This window comes from Dryas octopetala, chromosome 1 (genome assembly GCF_963921425.1).
Source record: "Dryas octopetala chromosome 1, drDryOcto1.1, whole genome shotgun sequence".
Classification (NCBI taxonomy): domain Eukaryota; kingdom Viridiplantae; phylum Streptophyta; class Magnoliopsida; order Rosales; family Rosaceae; genus Dryas; species Dryas octopetala.
In genome coordinates this window covers 11,929,145-11,948,102 of record NC_141366.1, presented here as the reverse complement: position 1 = coordinate 11,948,102, position 18,958 = coordinate 11,929,145, and the positions used below count along the sequence as shown (strand labels likewise).

The 18,958-nt window shown below is 35.1% G+C and overlaps 3 protein-coding genes across 6 annotated transcripts; 2 read left to right on the top strand and 1 right to left on the bottom strand.

Moving 5' to 3' along the window:
- Positions 1 to 149: 149 nt before the first annotated feature.
- Positions 150 to 4,313, top strand: HEME1 (Uroporphyrinogen decarboxylase). 2 transcript variants are annotated; one of them, XM_086248170.1, is made up of 7 exons: positions 150 to 206; positions 384 to 541; positions 1,756 to 2,138; positions 2,245 to 2,529; positions 2,746 to 2,981; positions 3,377 to 3,558; positions 3,897 to 4,313. In XM_086248170.1, exons 1-6 carry the CDS (start codon positions 184 to 186, stop codon positions 3,537 to 3,539), a joined length of 1,248 nt encoding a protein of 415 aa, XP_086104296.1. In that variant the 5' UTR covers positions 150 to 183; the 3' UTR covers positions 3,540 to 3,558; positions 3,897 to 4,313. The 2 variants fall into 2 exon arrangements, with proteins under 2 accessions (XP_086104296.1, XP_086104290.1); XM_086248164.1 differs by lacking the exon at positions 3,897 to 4,313 and having other exon boundaries at positions 3,377 to 3,803.
- A 2,231-nt stretch (positions 4,314 to 6,544) lies between these two features.
- On the bottom strand, positions 6,545 to 9,216 carry LOC147297905 (protein LIGHT-DEPENDENT SHORT HYPOCOTYLS 7-like). Of its 3 annotated transcripts, none has more exons than XM_086238594.1 (2): positions 8,599 to 9,216; positions 6,545 to 6,959 (listed from the first exon to the last, which is right to left on the bottom strand). In XM_086238594.1, the coding sequence occupies exon 1, from the start codon at positions 9,158 to 9,160 to the stop codon at positions 8,615 to 8,617; it is 546 nt and encodes a 181-aa protein (XP_086094720.1). In that variant the 5' UTR covers positions 9,161 to 9,216; the 3' UTR covers positions 6,545 to 6,959; positions 8,599 to 8,614. The 3 variants fall into 3 exon arrangements, with proteins under 3 accessions (XP_086094720.1, XP_086094712.1, XP_086094705.1); XM_086238586.1 differs by having other exon boundaries at positions 6,545 to 6,946; XM_086238579.1 differs by having other exon boundaries at positions 6,545 to 6,946; positions 8,619 to 9,216.
- Positions 9,217 to 15,793: 6,577 nt separating this feature from the next.
- On the top strand, positions 15,794 to 18,904 carry LOC147297904 (Single hybrid motif superfamily protein). Its single transcript, XM_086241391.1, is given in 8 exon segments — positions 15,794 to 16,029; positions 16,698 to 16,866; positions 16,965 to 17,013; positions 17,109 to 17,235; positions 17,512 to 17,582; positions 17,687 to 17,759; positions 18,505 to 18,580; positions 18,583 to 18,904. Coding segments are annotated over 7 exon segments (594 nt in total). The 5' UTR covers positions 15,794 to 16,029; positions 16,698 to 16,703; the 3' UTR covers positions 18,618 to 18,904.
- The last annotated feature ends 54 nt before the right edge of the window (positions 18,905 to 18,958 follow it).

The window sequence follows — 18,958 nt, the reverse complement described above, 5'->3', positions numbered from 1 at the left end:
ATAATTTCAATTTGATAACATTTCGAAATCTCAAAAAAATGGAAATGTTTGAAATTTAATTCCATGATTTAAACTAAAAAAAAAAAAAAAAAACCCGAAAAAAAAACGACCGAAACATATTAACAGCGCCAGACGGCCCAATTGTTTCTGTGTCCGTCTCTCTCGCAAAGTATCATATCCCAAATGGGTTTATCTGTTCCAGCCAGGCCAGCTCTCTCTCTCTCTCTCTCTCTCTCTCTCTCTCTCTCTCTCTCCCTCTCTCTCTCTCTCTCTCTCTCTCTCTCTCTCCATTGCTTCATCAACTCTAATTTCTGGCTCTGAGTTTGTATTTGCGCTTCTGGGGCATCCTCTAAAACTGAAATTTGGTAGTTGCAATTTTGCAGTGTGTGCAGCTCTCTGGGATGGAAGTCGTCGAGCTTGTTCGCACAGTTAGGGGCAACTTCTACTTCTACTGCTCTCACTGGATCCTTGGTCTCTTCTAAAAGAAAATGTACCCAACAGAAAGTTTCTGTAACATGCTCTTCTTCCTCTTCATCGTCTGGTATGCTTTCTTTTGCTCTCTCTGAAAAGATTTGTTTTTTTTTTTTTGGTTAAATTTAATTTGTTTCGGTTTTTTGGGTTCATTTTCCATTAACTTGAAATGGGTTATTCTCCATTTTTGATTTCTTGCATTTTAGTTTGTTTGTCTTATCACTTATGGCAGGGCTCATGTATGTGATAATAATTGTCGGTTTTGATTCTATTGTGAATCAATGAGTGATTCTCACTATTTGGAATCTAATTGTTTGCTTACAATTTGTCATACGAAATGTTAGGTGTTGAAGAAAAAATGATATATGATTGATAGTACAGAAAAAGATGCTGAATTTAAAAAGAATAAAAGCTCTAGAGGATAGATTTAAGACCAACTGAAGAAAAGGATCAGAAAAAAGGTTGCTGAAGACGCTCTTGGTTGACCATCTGTGATATTCTGAGAGCGTTAAAACTTAAAAGTAAGGCCCATAACTTGCAGAAAGTCCAGGGCTGTGGAAGGTGTCCTAGAAGTGCCATGATTATTGCACATTTTTAGTTTGACCTGAGTGCCTGACAACATAGAATAACATGTTACATTTGGTGTGGAACACTACTCAATTGTAATAAGAAATTATAGGCATCCAGAAAAAACCATAGTTGGGCAACATAATGCATAAGTGAAGCTTCATTTATGTTACATGTCCCATGAACTATAGAGAAAAATTGTGCTGGTGTTATCAATCAAACTATTATTATATTCATATAATACCTTTGGTTAAGTTTGCATTTGTTTTGTGGACAATATATGTTGCCCATCTGCCTTTGCTCCAGTGGTGATATTGTTAGGTGGTGTTGAAGTCGTTCTGTGAGTTCAAATCTAACCAATTAAAAGATTTATATTAGTGTCCTAAACTGCTAATAGTTCGAATCGATCCAAGACCATGAGCCTCCTCCACAAGCATCTTTGGTCATGACCTCTTTTTCTATTGTGTAATACGTTCTTATTGTTGGCTGCTTGGGCTGGGAGATTGATTGTATTGAATTTTAGACTCTTATGTTCCGTATCTTTTGATGTGGAAAGCGCTAGTGCATACTGGTACTTGCATATGTTTTAATGCTGATCCCTGTCCTTATATTATAACTTCTCTTATTTTATGTTTTAATTTTAGCAACTATTTTCTTTATTGTTAAATGGAGCTTGCATTTTTTTTTTTTTTTCATTTTAAACTCCCCCCCTCCCAGATCCACTCTTGGTTAAGGCTGCAAGAGGAGATCCTATAAGTCGACCTCCAGCATGGATGATGCGCCAAGCAGGAAGGTATATGGCTGTTTACAGAAAGCTTGCAGAGAAATACCCATCGTTCAGAGAGAGGTCAGAGACAACTGATCTTATTGTGGAAATTTCTTTGCAGCCTTGGGAAGCTTTCCGTCCTGATGGAGTGATTATTTTCTCTGACATACTTACCCCTCTACCTGCATTTGGTGTCCCATTTGACATTGAAGACGTTAGGGGTCCTGTTATTCAGTCACCAATTATTTCTGAAGAGGGCTTGAAGACTTTGCATCCCATTGACTTGGAGAAACTTCACTTTGTTGGGGAATCCTTAAAGATATTGCGGCGGGAGGTAATTTTTAAAAGAAGAGCGACTGAACTAGTTTGACATTAATTTTACATGTTTGGTTATTATCAATCTTTGTACACACACTTCTCTAAGTTATTCTTTCATTCAGGTTGGCGAGCATGCTGCTGTTTTAGGTTTTGTAGGGGCACCTTGGACAATTGCGACATATATAGTAGAAGGGGGTTCAACTTCAACGTATACAAACATAAAGAGAATGTGTCATACAGCACCACATGTACTCAGGGCTCTTCTTTCACATTTGACACAGGCAATATCAGATTATATTGTTTTCCAAGTAGAGGCAGGGGCTCATTGCATACAAATATTTGATTCGTGGGGTGGGCAACTACCACCAGGAATGTGGGATTCCTGGTCGAAGCCTTATATTGAAGAGGTGAGTGGGATGACACATGCATAAGGACATACCTTGAATTTAATTTTATATTTCACATTACTTTTTAATTTAATTTTTTTATACTTTTGACACTTTTTTAACATGTCATGCCTTTATACCTTACACTGTTTGGACTTGATGCAATTTCCAGATCAGTCTTTATGCCATTAGTCTTCTTTTTCCTTTTGTTAATGTGTTAGTGCTCTTAAATTGCAGATTGTGAGTTTGGTTAGAAAAAAAAGCCCTAAAACTCCACTTGTTCTCTACATTAATGGGAATGGTGGTCTTCTTGAGCGTATGAAAGGAACTGGAGTAGATGTGATTGGGCTTGACTGGACGGTGGACATGGCAGATGGAAGAAAACGATTGGGTAGTGGGTTCAGTGTACAGGGAAATGTGGACCCTGCTTTCTTATTTTCTCCTCTTCCGACCTTGACTGAAGAAATTGAAAGGTTCGTTATGGAAACATTTCTGATCTTTCTTGCAACTAATTTTAATCAACACTTGGCCTGCAATATGAACTTTGATTTGTTTGGACCATTGATTTATTCAGCCTATAATTGGGACTTCTCTGACCAAAATTCCCCCCTCCCCTGAAGATTTGTTAAATTCTACGCATGAATGTTATTAACTTGGCCCCATCCCAAAAAGAGAGAGAAAAATTCCTAGCTTAGCTCCTGGCAATTGATGAGTCCTTATCCCAAACATGTGCTGGCTCAGATTTTCTGTATATACATCTACTTGATTATCTGTTCATTGACAAAGCAATTTTATGGCTGTGATCTTTTGTGATTCGTTCTCAGTTCTCAACTGTATATAAATTCATAAACTGATGGAATATATTCAGGGTGGTGAGGTGTGCAGGGCCAAAGGGACACATTCTCAATCTAGGGCATGGTGTTCTTGTACGGACACCTGAAGAAGCTGTTAGACATTTCTTTGAAGTTGCGAGAAGCTTGAATTATGATACATTTTTGCAAACACCAACACGGGAGGAATTGACAGTTTAGTGATAAAATTTAATTTGAGGTAATTAATTCAGCAATTTGTTTTTCAAATTGGCTTTCGGTTGAGTTCACATCATGTTCTGGCAGTATCATGCTTGATCTCTCTTTACCTCATGTAGTTGAGGGTTCATAGGAGCTTTAAGATTCTTAACTTGCTTGAGGATGAGCTTACTTGTCATATTCAATTGTTTTTGTAATAATGATAGCTGGGATGAATAAATGAATTTCTTCTTGTTGTAGGTTGTAATTTTAGCTAGCCTTTGTACTTATATCTGTTATGGTAGCTAGAGGCCTACTACTTATGTTCTTTAAGCAAAGCTGCATGCTTAATCTTGTCTCTACATTTGCATCTTTTGATAGATAAACTGATCCATCAATTTGAGTCATGTGAACGTCATCTCCATTCTCTCTTTCCAAAAGCAAATCTGAAGGGGAAAGCACCCAATAATGCTCATTAGATCGCAATTCTTTACGAAAGAGGCAATGGCATTAGCAGCTTCATTGCACTGTCTCCTAACATGCATGAGCAGCATGACAAGAACATATGCTAGAAAAACTACTAGCCGAGCATTTGATCATGTCATGAACCACTATTAGTTATTATAAACACCATAAGAATCGCTCTGGTATATGCCAGATTTTGTATAGTCGAATGTCCAAAAAAAATTAGGCTTTATTTATTTATTATATTCGGCCAAAGGCCTAAAGCAGTGTTGGATGACGTTCCTTATAATTGAGGGTGCAATGTAATGTTAAGCCTTGGCTTAATTAGGAGCTTAAGCCTAGAAAATCCTTCATTACTTCTATTAACCATTTTTGTTTCCACTTGGGGGGTGCTCATTATCTTTTACTTTCTAGTTCAAATGATTGGATCTATGATTTGATGCAATATTTTCATCACGTAACCAAGAAAATTCTCACGCTCCACTCTCTTATTAGGTACGCAACCTTCAACTAAAGACCAGATATGTGTAATTACCTATAAATTGTATATATATACTGGATAATTTATATATTTTTGAACCTTTAAAAGTTTGAACACAAGATATTTGAGTTTACAATTGGCCTCATCTATACTGTAAAAAAAAATTCTCATTTCTCGAGATGAGGTCAGATGTTGTTGCATATATGTTATTAATTAATTTAAAAATTAATTAACATGTAGGCACTTGGTGGTGTTTGTCTTGTGGTCCAACAACACTTTATCCTCATTGGCACATGCCTCCTTTGTGGGAGGTTGCGATCTGCAAAGGTTTCCCACTCTCACTCTCTCAGACTCTCACTTTGCATTACATACGTGGTGGTCTGATATATGGTAAGCACTGTCCTCAGCCTACGTACCCACGATACATATAACACGTGACCCTCCACATACAACTTACAAGCACGCATGCATGCAAAGACATATATGCTCACGTAACCACACCTAGCTAGCTAGCCTGCAGGGCTTACCATGGTTATGTGCATGGGACTTCAGACTCCTCGTTGGCTTTAAATGTGATATTGACTAATTAAGAAGAATTAAGATGATATGGGATTTAGTTCCAAATGGAGTAGATGGGTAAGAGAGCGTGTCGACCCATGAGCACCAACGTTTGAATATATAATTTGTATGCTAAAAAATTACCACACCTTTTGAATTATATATATAGCCTATATACTGAATAACTTTAATTTATCACATGCAACTACCACAATTCCACATAATTAGAGCTCATTCCACAAAAATTAGTTAAACAAAGATTAAACGAATAATAAAATTAAGCTTGGTGGAGATCATCGATCGAATTACAACTTCGAGCTAATTATTTGAAAGAGGAGAGAGAGATATATATATATATATACATATATATATGTATATACATGACAACAATTCATTAATGGGTCTAGCAGCTGAAAGCTCACTCAAACGAAAGTGCGGGTCATTAATTTATAACATATATATATGATGAAGCCAAATATTTAATTATTATTATTATTTTAATTTCAAGCAATTCGATCACTCATGAAGTTGGAACATGTATGTGCAATTGTTATAATTCAAATAGATGCAACTTGGGGTTCCCGTGCCCACTATGTATCTTCGGTGAATTATGAGAAAAATTATTTATATTTTTTTCTATGCAGCATTTTGTTGAAATGGATCGAACAGGCCACAGGGGTATGAGAAATTATGTTATTACTTAGGTCAAAGCTAGGCCTAAGAGACGTTGGCCGGGATGGTTGTCTTGATCTGGAAATAGATGTACAACAACGTACTCCAATATATTAATCACAACAATATCTCAAAGACAATGAACAACTTCTGAAAATGATATGATAGAGGAAGATGATGTGGGAAAGAAAAAGCTGATCGAGTTTCCTCTTCATCGATCATCATCTGTTTCATGCTCTAAAAGTTCAAAGGGTACGTTTGAAATAGATATTGTTGTAGGAATGAATACATGCACATCTCTCATTGCGAGCTAAGTTTATAGTTCTAGTGATTCAGAGTATTTGGCAAATCATCTCGATGTTGAAATAAAGATATGAGCTAAAAAGCAACAAAAATGCACAACTAGATCATCAATTAGTTGGAATCGATTATAGTTCAAAGATACATAATTAAGCTCAACACTCAAATGGATATTTCATCTAAATTAAAGATACAGAGCAAGAACTCGGCACCTATCCAGAATCCACCGAAAGGATATGATGATCGAGTTAGAAGAAGAAATTAATTTAATTTCATTCAATATTTAAACTCGACCGGATGGTTTTCACCGCTACATATATAATTAAGGGGGGTATGAATAGCATTGACATGGAAGCCGTCCATATATATATGTAGGGATCGAAAAACAATTAAATTAATCAAGCACTCTAATTTAATAAAGAAAGATGAATTTGATAATTTAATGGCATACATGCATGTGTGAATAAAGAGTTTGAAGAAGAAATTAATCAATCTTCTAAACAAATTAACCAAATATATATAGCCTGCTTGTATATATAGATATCCATAGAACCCCACAATAATTACATATTCAACCTCAACCAGCATTTGTGCAAAATGAGGAATATATAATCGAAGCACAATTATACTAATCTTGCATCAATATATCGAGAGACTTGAGATATATATAGTTTAAGGTAATAAACTTAACCATATATATATATATATTAATTTCTGACACTAAATAACTGATTAAGCTACAAGAAAGTGGTAAAGGGAACTTACTCATCTCAATTCAGCTTCATCTTCACCGACTTGATCCGATTTCAATTCTCATGAAAATAATAAATAAGTGCGAAATTAAGAAAATAGACACAAACGTGGCATGCATGGAGTTGAATATTGCAATATCCAGCGGAAGAGCTCCAAAGCTAGCTTCATGGTGCATTTGGGATGGAAGTATCAAATTTGGCGCCTGAAATTATTAGCTGCAGTCAGGGTATAGGAGTTCAAAGAATTAATTAATCACATTGATTACTTAAGATAGTTAATATGTAGATTAGTGAAAATTTCAGACTATATATCCAACTAATTGGAATATACAATTCTTTGGACATTATGCAGATTTATATATTAACTATTTACAAAGCAAGTGAATTATTTGGACTAACTATATGGTGATCCAAATTAACCGTTCACATGCATTTATTTGAAACTATTATTATGTTCGCTCATAAATAGTAATCCAAACAACTCGTAGTACAATTTTTATCCCAAATTGATTAAGCAATTTAGGCTACCACTACTACTAATCTGATTTAAACAAAATACAAACTGATTTAGGTACAAAGGTCAATTAATTGTATGGAATTAATGACCAAGAAAAGGACATATATTCCATATCATGGTGAATATAAATAATAAAGGAAGAAAAAAGCTACGTAAATTATTAAATTTCAGATCAAGACAAAGCTCTTGCGCAGCTTGAAAGGATTTACTGTAAAGTCTGTAATGGCACATGAGATCTTAATTAGTAATGACTAATGTCATTGACAACAGAAAACCAACTCCGAGGCTCAATAAACAATATTGGTCCATCCTAATTAAGTACTTGCCTCATTGGATTGGCATCGTATAACAGTTATATATATATGAGACAGAAGATTGAATATTAATAGATCTAAATTGTTAATTTAGATCACACATTTAAACAAGAATTCACTTGATCAATAATTTAGATTAAAAACTACAAACATAATATGTCAGAGTACTATTTGGTAACAGAAAATTTCTTATAATTTTGTAGAGTTTATATTATACATATGTGTATATACGGTGGCACTCTGGTGCGGACGCATCCGCACAAAAAAAAATGCTGATCCTGTGTAAAAAAATTTCTTGCGAGTGCTCTGCACTCGGTAGTGTAAGTTTTGCAAAAAAAAAAAAAAAACAAGTGCGGGCGCCCGCCCTAAAAAAGGACTGTGTATATATATATATGAGTATGAATGTCAATTAATTAACAGTGATATGCTGTTTATGTCCATTCATAGCGGGCACAAGATCGTGCAGAATCCAAAAGGGCTATGAATACAAAAAAGCAAACATATATGTTTATAAGAATATTATATATTTTGCAACCACAAAATATCATGATTAATTTGCATGAGAGAGAGAGAGATCCAATTGTAACCTTAGCATCAAATATTTGTAAAAGAAATTAAGGTAAAGTTAATAAGTACTGTTATCATGTCTTTTCTCATAAAGCAACTACCTACTATATATGCAAATTAGGGTTTAAAATACTTGTCGTAGGGTTTATAATGAAGTACTGAACATGAGATCGGCACCATTTGAAGATGAATATATATATACCCATTTGCATACGAATTTTCTCTTTACCTCCTATTGACTGAAATTTTCTCTTTTCCAAACAATAAGGGACTCAAAAATCATTTCATAAGTAAACTAGTGAAATAACAAAAACCCAGAATCAAAATAATTTTCTTCTAATTTTGTCATTATTCATGAAGGTGAATCTCCAAATTAAAGCTTATAAAGAAACAAAAAGCAATCCATATATGATCTATAAGTACATATAATATAACACCATATATATAATGAAATTACCATCTATAAGAGAAAATTACTGCATGGTGAAGTTGGGATTATGATCATGGTTTGCCTTCATTAGACTCCTCTTCTTTTTCTTCTTCTTGTACGGAATTCCCCTTGCCTTGGCTTGAGAGTCCCTCACTTCACGCAGATACACTCGAATGGCTCCACTTGCAAATGGGTTTGTTTCTGGCAACCCACCATTCTCTTCATAAGCAGCTCTGAGCCGTCCGATCAGTGCATCAAGGCTGCCCCAAGCTTGCCTAAGAGGGCAAGTGCAAGGCCCAGGAGGATCAGGCTGCCCGAAAAAGACACAGCCTTGTAAGTGCACCTTGGTCTTTCCAAATTGGTCCAAGTACCTCAGGAAATCAAGAACATGGTTGGAGTTACTCTGTGAGACCCCAACTGGAGGCCTCTGGTTCCTTAAGTACTGCCCAAAAGTGTTCCAATCCCTCCGCTTCTGTGACTCATACCGGCTCAGCTGAGCCGGCTGCTGCTTCTGCTGCTGCTCACGATCAACAGCAGCAGAAGCAGAAGATGATCCTTCAGCTACATCTTTCCCTTTGTTGCTCGACATCGTGGCGGCGAGTGATTAATTTTTTTGTTTTTCTTTTTGCAAGAGAAGCTGCAAAGGAATTTAGGAGTGTGGAGAAGAAAACAAATTTGCAGTGGGAGAGAAGTAAAGAAAAGAAAATAATATTGAACAAGATCACATCAAGGGGGTTATCTAGTGAGGAGACATGGCATGGGACCAATGAAAGTGCTTTAGCTCCTCTTTTTCTTCCTCTCTCACATTATTTTCTTGCTTTAATGGTACTATAATACTATTAGATAGTGTTAATAATACTTTATTATTTTCCAAATTTTTATTATTGTGCTTCCATCATCAAAGCAATCATTCTCGAGTATATTAGCGTAATTAGTACTATGGTTCAAAACTTGTCATTAGTAGCTAATTAACCAGTGCTAGCTAATTAGTAACCCGAGTTAATTAGTGTGGGTTACTTAGCATGTAGTTCCCATATTCATGAAGCCACAAGCTGAATGGAAATTCACCAGTAATAAAGCATCAAAATTTGCATTTGCTTAATTAGTAGCAGTCTCTTCAAATTAAGCATTTAACTCTTTATAACGTTAGGGTCATCAAATTTATTTATTGAATGATTAGGCAATATACATATATATCTCATTTGAAATAAATGATCAAGTTCAGAATTAGTCCACATATGAATAAATTAAATATTATCACATTATTTGGCCCCATTTGAAAAACTAAATATATTGTGACATTATTCAAATCTAATAACCATATATAGCAGTACTGTTTCACTTTTAGGTGAGTGTATTAACTAATAGATATGTGATGAATTTGTGGAATGTAATGGACTGCCTCAGTTCAATTTCTTGCCAATACGTTTTGTGATTATTCATTTCTGTAATGGATCCAAAATTCCAAATTCATTAATTCTATATTGAATGGATTGGTTCCTTCAGATTAAACTCAGTCCTATCTGGTCTCCTAGTTTTTGAAAAGTTAGATTTTTGACTTCTATAGGTGGGAGAGGGGTAGGCATATATATATATATATATATATATAGCCAGATACAGTATTTAAGATGATCGAGCTGGTTGACCCTCAAAGATTTCCCACTATATAATAGTATTGTAAAGAAATAAACCATCATTACCAACTTGGTTTAACTATTCTAAATGGCCAAAAAAATATAAATCGCTTAGCTACCACGTGTGTCACCTAGCTGAGGCCTTTGGTGCTTTGTTGAGGAGGTCTTGTCACCAAAAAGAAGTTTTTTTTCGTATAATAGGACTATAGGAATACCATCACCACTGCCAATAATGCTTAGTGATGGATACTAAATAATATCTGCATGATGTAAATGTTAGTGATGTTTTTGTTGTTTCCCTCCTGGTCTCCTTATCCTTCCTAGCTTCCTCACCTTTTGCGTTTTTCACAATATGGGTATGGGCCATGGGGTTTCAAATAGAAGTTATGTTTCCAAAATTCAAGTAACATCTCTCTGAATTACTCCTCCCCCCGGCGGCCCGGCCCCTCTCCTCCCCCACAAGAAAAATAACATAGGAATTAATATTTTGATTTGATCGGTGGTGTTACTAATTAATTCATACATTTTAATACATGTATATATATTAATACTATAACTTAAAAGTATAAACTCATTATCCACCCATATTATAACATGTAAATCAATACATCATGTGATAGTAGGTGTTTCAGTCACACTGAAAAATTTCTTCTCTTAAGTCACTTATGCATGCAGTTATGGGCTTTGATATTCTGGGAAACCTATCAAAAAGACAAGGCCTAAGGGACATAATTTTGTGAGCCTAATAGGCTGAGCATGTCTGCCCAATAAGCAAGGCCCAATGGACATAATTTTGATATACTTTTTTCTCTTAAAAAATAAATTAAAATCGTGAATTGGTATGTATGAGGAATGTTGAGAAGCTAGGGCTGCGTGGTGAAACTGAACCATGTAAGCTTTGAATGTCTTTTTTGTTATTACTTATTCACCAATTAAAATCAAAAGTAGATGTAGGTTTGTCACAACAACAATAAACATGTTTATCGGGTTACATTTTGTTGCTGTACATAGGAACTTTTTAATTCCTAGAATGGTGATGGCATGAATTGAAAAGTAATATCTAATTAATATCACATGGGTATGACTTATGAGGTGGGAAAATTACTCTACTGATCGAAGAAACACTTACCAAGCAAAATTGATGGGTTTGATTAGACCAGACTGATAATGAAATGTTAAATAGTATTGCTCATCTGTTTCTAGATAAATCTTCATATTTTCAGGGCAATACTATTTGAACTCCCCAAACATCCATTGAACTTACTACTGACTGGAGTGTATATAACACTAAGGTTACAACAATATTATTTGCACTTTCTACATAGTGCATAAATGTAAAAGAGGGCTGTTTATTTATATTATGGTTACTTTAAACTTAAGTTGTAATAAGTATTAGCGTGATTTTTTTCTAACAAAAGGAAAATAAATATCACTAGACTAATAGCTGACTGCCGGTCAATAACCGACTTGAGACCATGCATTATTGTAAGATTTGTGCATACTCGGACTCTAGAGCTTTGGTTAGGATGTAGGGGTTTCAATTGGGAATTTGATCTTGCATTTTTTAACATTGGATAAAGGCCATCCTTGTGGCATGTGCACACATGAATTGGCACGCTTGTTAGCACTCAGGGTCAGGGCCTTAGGGTCCTCCGCGGCCACCTAAACAATGGTATATATAATATTAAAAATATGAGATATCTCATCTATGTGTTTAATTAGCTAAATGATCATTCCCTCTATTGTGTGGATAAATTGCGACAACCACTACATTATTCTGTCGTATTTTAATTAAGAGTCAAAATTTACTTATTATAAGAGATTATCTATCATAATCATGTGAATAAATCAACCATTAATTCAGATCATACCACCATTCAATACAAGACCATCAAGAGATTAAACCTTTCTAGCTATTAGCACTAAATTCCTAAAAGCCTTCATGATGCAGTCCTTCAAAGTAGTACATATAACACATGTAGAGGTGTCAAACGGGTCGGGCCAGCCTGAGCACGACACGAGCACGGGTACGAAATGGACCCGAATTAGGCACGACTATTTTAACATTATTTTTTTCTATTTTTAGAGAACTTTTCAACAAAAATATTCAATTTTCATGAAAAATAATTTAATAATTAATTATAAATAAGAAAAAATATCATAAAATTAGTTTTCTTACTCTAAAAAATAAAAATAAAAAAAGGTATGTGGGTCAGCCCGTTTAAGGCACGGCACGAATGGCTCGCGGGCCGTGGACCGTGCCGGGCTTAGTTCTTAACTATATGGGCCGGCCCGAGCACAGCACGAAAGCACGATGGACTCAACTTAAATGGGCCGAGCCGGCTCGTTTGACACCTCTAAACACATGGTAGTGTTATTTGCATTATTTCTTCAGAGAAGTGCACTGTACAAATGAAGAGTGTGTGAATACCATTCCCTTTCTTTATAAGGATGAACAACATTTTACTAGGTGTATTTAATTTGAATTCTAATGGATTTTAAAAGAATTTGTAAGTCAGGTGTATCAAATTCAGAATTTTAAAGATTTCATATAAATTTATGTGTATTCAATTTGAAATTTTAAAGATTCCATAGAATTCTAATTGTATTTAAAAACTTATTGATTTTAAAGGATTTCACTAATGGTGGATTTCGGTGAATTTTAATGGATTTTGTTCAAATAACAAAGGCCATGAGAATTTCAGTATTTTCCTCTTAGATTTTGATGGATTCTATAAAAGTTAATAAGAATTTATAGAATCCATGAAATTTGCAAAAATCTGAAACTCTTTTAAAATCCACTAACATCTCAATTGAATACAATGGTAACTCAATCTTCCAAAAATATAAAATTAGGGGCTCCTCAAACAAATGCATTCTAGTACCCACTCATTGGAAGCCGGCTAGGTTGGATAACTCTATTAATCCAAGAGTTTAAGAGCGTGCTTAATGCAATTTCATCAAGCCAACATATAAACCTTCACACTCCACCTGATTAGGCTTCAATCATACAAATAAATGACTAATCACTTTAATACTCCCACTTAACTACAAGCTCAAAGGCTTGAATTTAACTCAATTGACAAAGCAAAACATACATGCTAAATTGCTAACCAATCAAGCTGAATGTGATGAGCAAAGCCATTCCCAGTAATATTGGGCATTAAGTCCGGCCCATGTATCAGCATTTATATCAGTAACAGAATAAAAAGAGATTGAACTTTCCCTTGATGTCCCAACAATTCGATAAGTAGAACTATTACATATTGAAGGTAATTTGGACCTACATTAATTATGCTTGTCATGTACAGTTGTTGTTTAGTCTTTGAGAGAAGAGACTATTGCTACTAACTAATAATTGAGAGGAAATGGTGACATTTCATCAGTTGTTGACCATTAATTTTCACATATAATTATCAATATATATAATATTTGTGTCAACAGTTTTCATAGGCTGAATGGAATAACCATAATGACTCATTGACCTATAGTCGCAATAATTAGTCTAATTTGGTGGTGAAATGTTAAAAAATTATATATTCAGATTCAGGGTACTCCTTGGAGGAAGAAAGTGGTAAACCAGTTAAAGCAAAAACTCAATTCTTATCTTTTGCAATGGTAGTGGTGGTGACTCTAAGTCTATAGGTACTACAGTCTACAGTTGGTACTATTAATTTCTCTGCACAAAATTTCTGCATCTGCAGAATTGCAGCAAATAATCTCCATAATTCAAGCAGCATATCTTCATAATATTAGTATAAGTTTAGCAGTAAGATCAAGCCAGTTATTTGATACCAGCTTACCATGCATGTTGTTTATAGCCTCTGATATCGATTATCGATATTGAGAAAAATTTGCAAGTAACGAATGTTAATCTTTATTTTCTCACAATAAGTAGTCATGTAATTAACACTTAAAGTAAATATTGTGAAAGAAACACAAGTTATATGCAAGTTTCTCTCCATGATTTCAGCTACCAAATTAATCATCAATCTGGTACCAGCTATAGCTCACCTTTATTCTGTGCTTTTTGACTTTTTACCCTGTTTAAGTATTTAGATTTAATGCTTGGGATTTAAAATTTTTAACCCCTGATTTCATGCACAAATGTTGTATAAACTTGTGTACAGTGAATAGATGAACATGCCCCTCACCATAATTTTCAATATGGGTAAAGATTTGTTGCGGTATAGTACGTGCAATCCCATATTAAGGCCATATTGGGGGTTGGATCATAGAACAATGAATATAAGGGCATGTTTGGATTGGAGATTTGGATTTGAATTTGAATTATAAATTCATGTATTTCAAATCCATATATTTCAAATTTTTAGATTTCAAATCCTATTGTTTGGATAAAAAAAAAGAGATATAAGGATTTCAATTTAAAATTTTTTAATTTTTATATATATTGTAAATTTGCAATATATGATAAATATATATTAGTCGGAGGGGTCATCGGAAAAGTTGGCTGGAAGGGTCGTTGGAAAATTGGTTGGAGGAGGTCACCAGAAAAGTTGGCCGGAGGGTCACCGAAAAAGTTGGCCGGAGGAGGTCGGCGAAAAAGTTGGCCAAAAGGTCGTTAGAAAAATTGGCCAAAGGGTCGTCGAAAAAATTGATCGGAGGAGGTCGTCGAAAAAGTTGGCCGAAGGGTCGCCGGAAAGTTGGCCGGCGGTGGTTGCCAGCCATGGTGGCTGGAGATGATGAGAGAGAGAGAGAGAGAGAGTGGGGTGGTGAGATTTCTCATATCAAGAGAGTTCATTGGGGATGGATAAATATATTTAGGCTAAAGGAGTTTAGTAAGTTTAGTCTCATTTAGGTTTGAACATTCGCACCTAATGTCGAGTGTTTGGTTTCTATTGCAGAATATTTAGATAATATAATGTCTTCACAAATGTCATTCTATACTTTAGGAGATCGAGTATAGGATAAACCTGTCGGTCTATACTCTCAAAAAAGGGTGAAGAAAGTAGCGTCGAACGCTGTAAGAAGTAATTGTCTGTTTTAAAAAAACTTCACCGAGCTCTTAGCGACGTTACCGAACGCTCAGTAGCAAGTTCATACATTCGCATTTGAACGGCCTTTTTAGTAAGTTTATCTTAAAATTTTATACTGAACAAGAAAAAGAGTCGGAAAAAGTTTTCTTATTATAAAAAAAAAATTAATAAATAAATAACTAAACTTATTAAAGTGAATTTCACAAGGTGGCCTAAGTGACAACTGACAACAGATTAGACAATCTTGTTGCCTACAACCTACTATGAGCTCTAGTACTAATGACTCTATGACATAGATTGTTAATTTCTATATATAAAAATGGCAATATGGGCTTTTGCAATAACAATCTCTCATCAAAGGTTTGCATATCGAGTTTTTGTATATGGGCTTTGATTTGAATGCTAAATTGCTAATTAACAGCTACACAGAACAGCGAATCTATGACTAAAATAGAACTTGCCCGAAAAAGGACTAAAACAGAACGAGTTCAAACTCAAAGAAGCCCAAGTCCGATCCAAAAGCCTATACCTGTGTGGTGTGTCTGTGTCTGACAGTCTGAGTGGCTGTGTATGTCTCGTCGTACAAAACATGGGATTAACAAACTTTCCAAAGATGCTGTCGTTTTGAGTTTAGTAGGTTACACGACGTCGTTACTAACAAAATTTCCCCGCCCTACTTCCTTCTCCAACTGTTACTTGCCACCAAATATCTTCCGTAGCCGACCGACACACAGATTTTAGTTTGCTCTTTGTCACAACTGTCCTAAAAATCTTCAATTTATCAAACACTTCCTCTTATTTTCTCGGGAAAATTCTGCAAATTTCTTGTAAGCTTTCATTCCCTTTTTTTTTTCCGTAAATTTTGAATTAATTGTTTGCTTTATGCGTTTTTTTGGTATATCGGCTTACATGACCGGCAGACCAGGCTGCTTATTTTCCTTTTCCTTTTTTATTTTACACTACACTCTGTTTGGTGCCGAGGAAAAAAAAAAAAAAAGCAGAAACGGGAAATATTTGTCCATTTTATTTAATGAAAAACCCAAAACTTTTCCTTATTTTCGTCTCAATTGAACAGTGATAACTGTGCATATGCAATTGCATTGGCAATGATTTAAACTTATATAAATTAATGCAAGGAGTTATACTAATTAAGCTTACTTTAGTTGCATATGTTTGGGGTTCTGGGTTTGAAATGTTGAACTGTAAGGCTCAAATTTACTTCTCCTTTTCTTTATAGTTATTAAGGCAATCAAATTGAGCTTTGTGTGATGTAGGCTGTTATAGTTAAAAGTGATTTAATCATAATATTGCAAATCTAAAGTGGTAAGCACAAACACCTGGGTTGGTGAATGTGATAATGTCCAAGCTTCCAAAATCCAACATCCAGACATTGGTTAAGTGGAGCTTTAACAGTAGAACATTCAGAAACCAGAATCTCTGAAAATTCTATTTCTAATTGTAAAAACTGTGAAGTCTCATTTCTCTGCCATGTTAGATTCCAATGAAAGAAGACAGTGTTGATGAAACAAACAATGTGCAAGAACAAAAGGAACAAGTAGTAGAAGACCAGGAGCTGCATAGGCTTCTTGTACCAAATGCAGAAGACCTCCCTCTCACCCCTCCCTCCGCTGTCGAAGCCAACTTCGTCTCTTATTTTGCTCCAGGTTCATCTTTAATTATTTATTTGTTATTTCGTTGAATTTTCTAATTTGAAAATATCACAATTATTGGTCCAAACCCTAAACCTCTGTTTGGTTTCCAGATTTTATGAAACCAGGACATGACCAATATGTTTATCGCCACGCCAACGGGTACGAAATCCAATCTTTCTCTTTATGTTTTGTTTGTTAGTTTTTCGAACGGTGAAGTTTGACTGCGTTTCTTGAATTGTAATTTTATGTGTAAGGTTGTGTGTGATTGGCTTAGCTCCAACACATGTGGCTTTTAAGGACAAAGGGGGTATCACAGCCATTGATTTCAATGTTGGGAAATCTGATCGCAGTGGGATTAAGGTTACTGGAAAGCGTAAGAAGGTATCTTTTCTTTCTCTAATTCCACAGAGGGTATTTAAATTATTTCTCTTTTTTGTTTTCGCTAGTAGCTTGTAGAATTTGTTAGAAACTAAAAGTAGCAGAATAATTTCCTTATTGTTATAGTTGTTTTCACAAGCTGTGATTGGACGTACTCATGCTAGGCTTCTGTCTTTTTGAGTGGCTAATATTTTAGATTGTGGAGTCTTGAATTTGATGCGTCATAGTGTCAGTTCTTATATTATGATTTAGTGAATAGAAGAAAATGTACTTATGCAGAACGCACAGCACTTGGAGTCCAACTCGGCTTTGTGTAAAGTTTGCACCAATGATGCTTCTTATATTGTGAGGTAGAAACCTTTCCTGTCAATGCCTTCTTTGTCTTGCAGTTTTTAGTATTTTGCATGTAACTCCTTCCATATATGAGGTTTGAAGTTGTAGTTGCTTTTGACAGGTGTTGTGTAAAAGGCTCACTGTTGGAAGTGAATGATAGATTGATCAAGCAGCCAGAATTGCTTAATTCAGCAGTAAGAACCAATTAATACCCTTGTATTAGCAGTTGTCAGATTTGGTGCGATATAGATCACTGTGCTTGGAAATCTTATAAATACACAGAATCAACTTAGGGGAATTTTCTTTTCTTGTATTTGATATTGATAACTGAAAAATCTAGATTTCCATATGCTAGCATAGGAAACAACAACAATCGGTGTCTACAAACTAGTGAATGATGTTTTTGGGAGAATAATGTTTTAGGGCTTGGTAAAGGATGAGAAATACTGCCATAGGAAGAAAAGATATGTGTTTTAGGGCGAATAATGTTGAGAGAGAGAGAGAGAGAGAGAGAGAGAGAGAGAGAGAGAGAGAGCAGATGGGGGCTATGATGGCATACTTAACACAATTTTTCAGGGTTAGTATGTCTTTGGTAGTGAAATGCCATGAAGATAATTTGCACCTATGCTACTCTTTAGGAACTTCATCATTTGTGTTTGAACATACTTGAGGTAGCTTTTATACGATCAGAGTCAATGCATGCTACTTCTATTGGCATTGGTTGGGATAAGCTTAGGGTTCCCAAGTAACTTGGACTTATGGGATTGAAAAGATATGGAAGCTTCTTCTCTCTTTACATGCTTGAGGATTGAGTTTTACATCTGAAGATGCCCTCAAGGGCTTCTTTGCACTTTTTGAAAGTGGTTTTGATTCTCTGTACTACTGTTGCCGTTTGTAGCTTGGTTGCTCATTGTTCATTCTTACTCCTTCCTGTTCCAGGCAGATAGAGAAGGATATATTGCCATTATCATGCCAAGACCAGCAGATTGGCTCAAAGTCAAGGATTCATTGTTGGGTTTGGAGAGTACAAAAAACTGAGGGAAGTTTGTTGACCTGACGTTGAGTTTGCAAGTTGTGTTCTCTCGTTACTGGTCCTGGATGAGAAAGATAAAACATTAACATTGAAGCTTGCTGTCTTTCATGGTGCATATGAGATTGTCCATTGTATTCCACATTACTCACGGTTGACAAAGCTTTTGACAGTAACAGATCATAGAAAATGGTTCATTTTCTTCCCCTGTTACTGTATTATGTATAACCATTTCATTTAAATTATTTCAAAAAATAATGATTGTTGAATAAAAGAAATAAAGTACAATGTGTTGATTGTTATGTAGTATTACATTCAAATTATAAAAAGAATGTATTTAAATTTTATGGTTCTAGTCAGACA